Source organism: Giraffa tippelskirchi, chromosome 4, assembly GCF_054371585.1.
Source record: "Giraffa tippelskirchi isolate mGirTip1 chromosome 4, T2T-mGirTip1v1.2.pri, whole genome shotgun sequence".
NCBI classification, from domain to species: Eukaryota; Metazoa; Chordata; class Mammalia; order Artiodactyla; family Giraffidae; genus Giraffa; species Giraffa tippelskirchi.
Genome location: NC_137278.1, coordinates 16,661,805 through 16,668,960, shown reverse-complemented (window position 1 = coordinate 16,668,960; position 7,156 = coordinate 16,661,805). Strand labels below are relative to the sequence as shown.

The 7,156-nt window shown below is 49.0% G+C and overlaps 1 protein-coding gene across 2 annotated transcripts; it reads right to left on the bottom strand.

The window, feature by feature from the left end:
* Positions 1 to 2,072: 2,072 nt before the first annotated feature.
* On the bottom strand, positions 2,073 to 4,063 carry LOC145544421 (uncharacterized). Of its 2 annotated transcripts, XM_081587331.1 has the most exons (3): positions 3,476 to 4,063; positions 2,742 to 2,873; positions 2,073 to 2,619 (listed from the first exon to the last, which is right to left on the bottom strand). In XM_081587331.1, exons 1-3 carry the CDS (start codon positions 3,640 to 3,642, stop codon positions 2,469 to 2,471), a joined length of 450 nt encoding a protein of 149 aa, XP_081443457.1. In that variant the 5' UTR covers positions 3,643 to 4,063; the 3' UTR covers positions 2,073 to 2,468. The 2 variants fall into 2 exon arrangements, 1 of the variants encoding a protein (XP_081443457.1); XR_014081413.1 differs by lacking the exon at positions 2,742 to 2,873 and having other exon boundaries at positions 3,343 to 4,063.
* Positions 4,064 to 7,156: the final 3,093 nt, after the last annotated feature.

Here is a 7,156-nt window from a genome sequence, read left to right as displayed (position 1 = left end):
TGGAGCAGGAAATGGCAACCCACTCCATTGTTCTTGCCTGGAGAATCCCAGGGACGGGGGAGCCTGGTGGGCTGCTGTCTATGGGGTCGCACAGAGTAGGACACGACTGAAGTGACTTAGCAGTAGCAGCAGCAGCAGTCACCTGGTTTTAGCCTTTAAATATCACCCAAGATTACTATCTCCAGTCTAGACATAGGCCCTAAGTTCTACACTCGAAAGGGACATTTCATGGACATTGTAACTGCTCACCAATGTGCCCCTCTTCCAGGCACACACTGTATTACTCATTAACACTTTCAGTGAGGTGGGAGAACATGACTACTTCTTGGCGAGAAAATAAGAAATATGCCACATGTCTTAGTAAGCGTTAGTCGCTCAGTCATGTCTGACTCTGTGACCCCATGGACTGTAGCCCGCCAGGCTCCTTTGTCCATGGGATTTCCCAGGCAAGCATACTGGAGCGGGTTGCCATTTCCTTCTCCAGACATGTCTTAGGTTTCCCTAGGAAATGGAGTCGCAGAGGTCTGAGGCAGGAGGTTACTGGGGTCAAGCCTACAGAGACTCACCTGTAAGGGAGTGAGAGAAGAACTGGGAGCAGTGGAGAACTGACTGTGACTCAATTACAGCAGAGCCTCAGCTGATTCCACGAGGGCTCCCAGAGCTGGATGGCCAGCCAGAGTTGTTCTAAATGGCGGTAAGAGCATTGTTGTTGCTCTGCCATGTCAACTGTTACTGGAAGTGGGCTGCCTCTGGGGAGGGGACATTTCCTTAGGCTAGATGGTTCTCTTTCCTGGAGACAATTCACTGGGAAGGACTTTGGGGTGATCCATCTGTACCCAGCTCTGTAACATCAAGGGGGATGATGACCTCAGACCTCACAGGGAATCGGGGGCAATCCACCACCACGTCCACCCCAAGCAGCGGCAGTGGGAAGAGCCTGCCCACTTTTGCCCTCCAGCTCTCCCCTTTATCAGTGAGCATGACGATCATGAGTAGAAATGGCAGTCCTATCACTAAACCGTGGCACAGAAAGAAGCTGTCCTGGAGAACCGTCCAGTCTACGATGGGTGGGAAATACGTGTATCAGAGGGAATTAAACTTTAAATTTCATAAATTTAAGCCACTGAGATTTGTTTTTGTTACTGTAGCATAAGCCTGGCCCAAAATGACTACTTTAATATCCAAAATTAATATGTGCAAAACCAAGTTCCTGAGCGCTCCCCTCCTCCAAACCTACTCCTTTCTACAGTATTTGGGATCTTAGTAAATGGAAATTCCATTCTTCCAGTTTATAAACTAAAACCACACATACTGCATCAAAACTGTTGAAAATCCAGTCAGCTCTTCCTTCAGAATAAAGTCAGACACCAATCATATCTCACACCTCCAACATCACCTCTGGTCCAAGCCACAGACATTTCTCTCCCAGATGATCCCCCTAACCTCTTAACTGGTTCCCTGCTTCTGCACTGACCACCCTGTGTTTTCAGTAAAGAAGACAAGGAAATGCTATAAGATGAACTGTGGAATGTTCAAAACCTTCTGGTCATCTCTATCTCACTCAGAGTAAAAGCCAAACCTTTCAAGGAGCTCCAAGGCATTATGCGATCTGGCCCCGTGTTATTGCCTCCACCACATCAGGTGTTGTACTTGCATTGGTTCCTGTGGCTTCACTATTTTCTTTGCTGTGATCGGCACACCAGGGATGCTGAACCCCTCAGGCCACTCACACTCATGTCCTCCCAAACTAGAAGGACCTCCCCAGGTGTCCACTGGTTCCCATATTTCCTTCAAGACACTACTTAGATGGGAGGCTTTCTCTATCCATCACACACATTATTTTAAATATATAATTCAATTTGCTGTGCTTCATAGTTCTCTAGATCATTTATCATCATCAGACAAATTATACATATATTTTAAATTAAAGACTGATCCCACAAGGGCAGCACTTTCTGTGTTACTCATTGCTGTACCCGGGATACCCACTATAACCACTCTCACACTGAATATATATTTGTTGAATCAATATATGAAGTCTTTCACTAGTACTAATAGCTTGTAGATTCTAATTTTTTCTGCATAGAACATACTTTATTTGTACTTAAGAGTAACTGTATTTCTTACAAGTACAAGGATAAGGGGCTTTAATACATTTTCTTCTTATTGTCCAGTCCAACCCACATATTTGTTGCTGTTACTCAGTCACTCAGCCGTGTTCATCTCTTTGTGACCCCATGGTCTGCAACATGCCAGGCTTCCTTGTCCTTCACTATATCCTGGAGTTTGCTCAAATTCATGTCCATTGAGTCAGTGATGCTGTCTAACCTTCTGATCCTCTGTGGCCCCTTTCTCCTTTTGCCTTCAATCTTTCCCAGCATCAGGTCTTTTCCAATGAGTTGGCCTTTCACACCATGCGGCCGAAGTATTGCAGCTTCAGCTTCAGCATCACTCCTTTGAATGAATATTCAGGGTGGAGATGCCAAAATGCTTCTTTCTGGATGGTTGGGTGGCATCCATAGATACTTGACACGGAAGCTTGGACTATAGTTCTGGGTGTGGTGTGGGTGCCACTCTTTCTCGGTCCCATGTAGTCTTCCAGGTCTACAAGGGTGGGCACTGCAGAACACACAAAGATGAATGACACCAGGACCCAGTCCTCAGGGAGATCCTAGACTAGGAGGAAGGTATCTTCAGCCGCGTGAAAGACAGTTGCACTAGATAATGCAGTGGGGCCATACCTGTCCCACTGGCACCTACAGTGGCCTTGCCAGTGCCCGGCCAACGCTGGTGGGTCTCTGTGCCTTGGTTCTGTGTGTAAAAGCATGATTCGAACCAAGCCCCGTGTTGAGAGGACTAGGAGATGAATGGACCTGAAAGACATTGGCACTTGATACTTAGTAAAAACTCAATGATTATGAATCCTTGCTATTCATATTAAAGAAAAGCAAAAGATCCTGGGGAAGCACCATGGCTACCCAGAAAGTTTGGAAAAAGTTTGGAAAGCACAGCCAGGTAAGCCAGGATTCTAAAGATGAATGAGATACAACAGGGACAGTTGTATGGACGCAGAAAGTTTTCCAAACCAGGGACTGGGCTGAGCAAAGGCGCTGGGCAGGGAATGCATAGTGGGTGTGTGGGGAGAAGCTGGGTGCCCCCCGAAGTCATCCAGCCAGCAGACAGAATCAGGGCGTCCACTCGGGTTTGTCCAGGTTCGCTTGTCACCCTCCCAGTGTCTCCTGTATTTCTCCAGTGTGTCCAGGATTCTGGCTTTATGCACTGTGTGAGAGGCCCTATCTATACCTTAGAGTTGAATCAGAGCGGAGACGTGGGTTGGGATACCTGAGGGCACCAAGATGGACCTGGCCGCGCTCAGGCACGCGGAGCGCACACCTGCGATGACGTCACTTCTGGGCTCACCTGCCCAAGCGGAAGGCCCCCGGGGATGCTCGGGCGGCCGGGGGAGGGTGCGCACCTGCCGCCGCCCCACAAACGCTGCAGTGAGAGGCCGCTGATTAACATGCAGAGCCCCGCGAGAGGGCGAGGTGCCGCAGCTGGACCGCAGCTTCTCCGGGCCGGCCGTTTGAAAAAGCCTCTCTCACAGCTGGAGAGAAAATAGCCCCGGTGCCACTGGCCGGCCATTGTGAACAGCAAAGGGTCCTTCTTCTGGCGGAAGCAGAAGTTCACCCAGCTGTCAAGGATTTGAAATGTAAAAACCCCAGGCCTCCTGGGGGAGGGGAGAGGACAGAGGCCACGTCAGAGGAAATGCAAGCTGCTCCGGGGGTTGAGGAAACCGTGGGCTGAGGCAGTTCGCTTTGAGCAATCAATAAGGCTTTCAGAGAGCAGCGGAGAAAAAACAGTTCCGGAGAGAGGGCAGCGAGCTCTGGGCCAGGAACTGCTTCTATCCCTCCTGCCGGGGCCTGCAGCCTTCGGGATCCCCGGCGCCAGGAGGCCAGAGTGAGCTGACCTGACCGCAGTGGAAACGTGGTGCCTGGGTGTCTGCCCACCTCCTGCAGAAAGATGAAGTCCCAGACATCAGGAGAACCCTCACCACCTGCCTGCCCAGAACCCCTAGGGGCACCTGCCCTGGGCCCAGCCTCTCCACCCCTCCCCGTTTCTGCCAATGCACCTCCCCTGTCTTCCCCTTGATCTCTGGGCATCCTGCAAGCAAGTTGAGTGTCGTCTCTCTGTCCGGATTTCTGATCCCCACCCCAGGTTCCTCACATAGAATTAGGTCATCCTTCTGTCTATCTCCCCACAAACCTCTGCTCCGCCTCTTATCACTTAACAGCTAGATACTCATGACTGGGCATTTTCAGACCCGGTGCCCTCTGCTAGGAGGACATGGTGACCATACACCACCTTTGTCCTAGGGAGTTTCCAGTCCAGACATGCAGACAGACAGGTGAGCGATAAATGCAGTAATATGGTCCATTCTCCAGTCCAGGTCCTCTGAGCCCTAAGAGCAAGTGACACAGGACCCTGTGGCCAAGCAGGATGGCACCTCTGGGCCAGTGGAGAAAACAGAAATGCAGTGGCTTTCCTGTCTGCCTCAGTGCCCTGAGCCGTTCAATGCTGCTATAAAACCGCAGGCTGGCCTCAGTCCCCAACCTCCTATCTAATTGCATTCCTCATTTACCCGTCTCTCTATGTGTCCCAGTGGCACTCGTGGTAAAGAACCCACCGGCCAGTGCAGGAGATGTAAGAGACATGGGTTGAATCCCTGGGTCGGGAAGATCCCCTGGAAGAGGGCATGACAATTTACTCCAGTATTCTTCTCTGGAAAATCGCATGGACAGAGGAGCCTGGCGGGTGATGGTCTATAGGGTCACAGTCAGACACGACTGAAGTGGCTTAGCACGCATGCATGCTACGTGTCTCCATCGTAATAATTGAATGTGCCATCCTTGGGTCCCCTCTGCCCTTACCCCTGCTCAGAGGACTAGTTCATCCTTTTGTTCCTAGTTGAAATTTAAGGCAGGTTTCATGATATTTGGGGGATCACTTTTAAGTGGAAAAAAATTCTGTTCCTTGATGTCACACAACCATATAATAGTTAAATCATGGCTATGTCCGTTCCCATGTAGTAACAAACCTAGAAATGAGTGACATTGAGGTGTCACCCCCAGCTAGACCTGCAGGCCGCCTCCTGTTCTCTCTCCTGTCACTAGCTCCAATTCCTGGCTCCTTCAAGGATGGGGAGTTTGGAAAGGGAGGGGAGAGGTGATGAGAGACCTTACTTGAATTCACCCTGAAGCCGGCACCCGCAGGCTGTGGCCCAGCAGGTGTTTGAGGCTGACTCTTTCTCACCAGGTGCTTTTGTGGGCTCTTCACAGTCTCTCCCTACTTCGGAGGACTCACACCCCCAGTTCTCTTCATGTGGGAAATGTAGCCCTATTTTTATCAATCAAAATTCAGACAGGAAAGCACAAAATACAGTAGCTATTTTAACAGAGAGAATTTAACCTAGAAGATGGATTAGAAATTCCTTCTGGGAATGAAGTTTGGGATCCTGAGAACATGGAAGCTTGGAGGAGGACCCTTGCAGAGCTGGAGACCGGCCCTGCAATGGGGTGTTACTCACTGGTGTTAATGGTTCAAGAGCTTGAAGGACATCCCAGGAGGTGGGACTCAGACCTTGGAGGAGGGAGTGCTGCTCAGGGGAGAGGGAATAGAAACATGGTTCTAGAAACATGGATGAAGCCAGAAACTGAAATCAAGAGCTGTTCAATAGGTGCTACAGGGAAGAAGCAGCATTGTTTACAAGCTTCTGACATGAAAGGTGCAAAGAGAAAGATGGCACCCCCTCCTTCCTCCTCCCTCGCATCCTCCCTCTGCTGGAACTTTGGGCAGAAGGGTCAGGGAACCCTGGCAAAGCAGAAAAGTGGTTTAGAGTCCCAGCTCCAACATCACAGAGCTAATTATAGAAAGGCAGCTGAGCACCTGAGAGACAGCAGCTTAGAAATCAGTACTCTGTCCTAATGGCCTCTGAATTTCCTTCCTCTGAACGCGGGCATCAGGTGGATCATGCATCTCTAAGGAAACCTCTTTAACAGCAGTTAGGGTAACACAAATCTGATCTAGGCTCAGGGCTCATGCTGGGTCTGTGGGGAATAATCACACCTTTTTCACCCAAACGGTCAAGCTCTTCAGACACTCACCATGGTGGCTGCTGCTCCTTTTCTCACCCTGAGCATCTTTGAGGAGGGAGCCAGATGCTAGCTCACCATGCCTGCCAAAATACAAACCACAAGTACCCAGGCTTCTGAGTTAAAACTGACCTGAGCCAGGAGAGAAAGCTCTTCATTCCTCATGGTACCCAAGACTCATGCCAGAAAAATCCTGCCTCCCTGCCCTGGCTTCTTCCAAAGCCTCCGGATCATCAGATGGGTGAGGGAGGGGTGATGAGGGGCAATGAGTCACGCCATTGGTTTTCTCTTCTTCTTTCTGAAATCCAGCCTCAAGTTCTTGCACCTTATCCTAGAATATGACATCTGTCAATCTGACAGTGCCTCAACTGAAATTTCCACTTTAACACTCTGCTAAATTTTAATTAACAAATTCGATTCAGAGGACAGCATCATATGCTATATAAAAATGTCATTTGTGCATTCACTGCCCTACTATATATGAAGCATCATGAAGATAACAAGGAGAAGAGACATCATCCTTTCTCATGACATATGCGTGAACTAAAGGGAAGATAGAAGTGCACAGGCATAGAGTGAAGGATGCAGAATTAAATAGGCTGTGATGAAAACATGCAGAGATGAAGTAACTCTGGAGCTGGGTTTTGAACAACAGATTGACCAGCTAGAGAAAGACCTGAAGACTTTCTAGGCAGGGGCAAAAGTGCCTACATAGGGTTGGGGTTTGTAAAATGGAAGAATGCCTCAAAGACAAACAAGATCAAGATAGTGATGAGGCTGCCGTAGGCAGTGGGTGCTAGGAGCTTGGATCAAGGATGGTGGTGCTGCTTCATTTTGCTTGGTTTCTTCAAATGAAGACAGAACAACTTGACTTTGAGAGACTGGTTAGGAGATTGATGTTACAACAATGGATATTTTGAATAAATATGTGTTTCCAAACTAAGGCAGTGAGAAGATCTTAGCTAGGATCTTGTTAGGATTTTAGAGATTAAAGTCAGATCTTGGTG

Bases quoted from the DNA above. Each gene is read 5' to 3' on its own strand.
- LOC145544421 (XM_081587331.1), bottom strand. From the start codon at position 3,642: ATGGCCGGCCAGTGGCACCGGGGCTATTTTCTCTCCAGCTGTGAGAGA. The intron at 2,874-3,475 runs GTGCGCACCCTC...AATGTCTTTCAG, and splicing joins CGTTTGTGGGGCGGCGGCAG to GTCCATTCATCTCCTAGTCC. The intron at 2,620-2,741 runs GTATGGCCCCAC...TGTGTTCTGCAG, and splicing joins TGTAGGTGCCAGTGGGACAG to TGCCCACCCTTGTAGACCTG.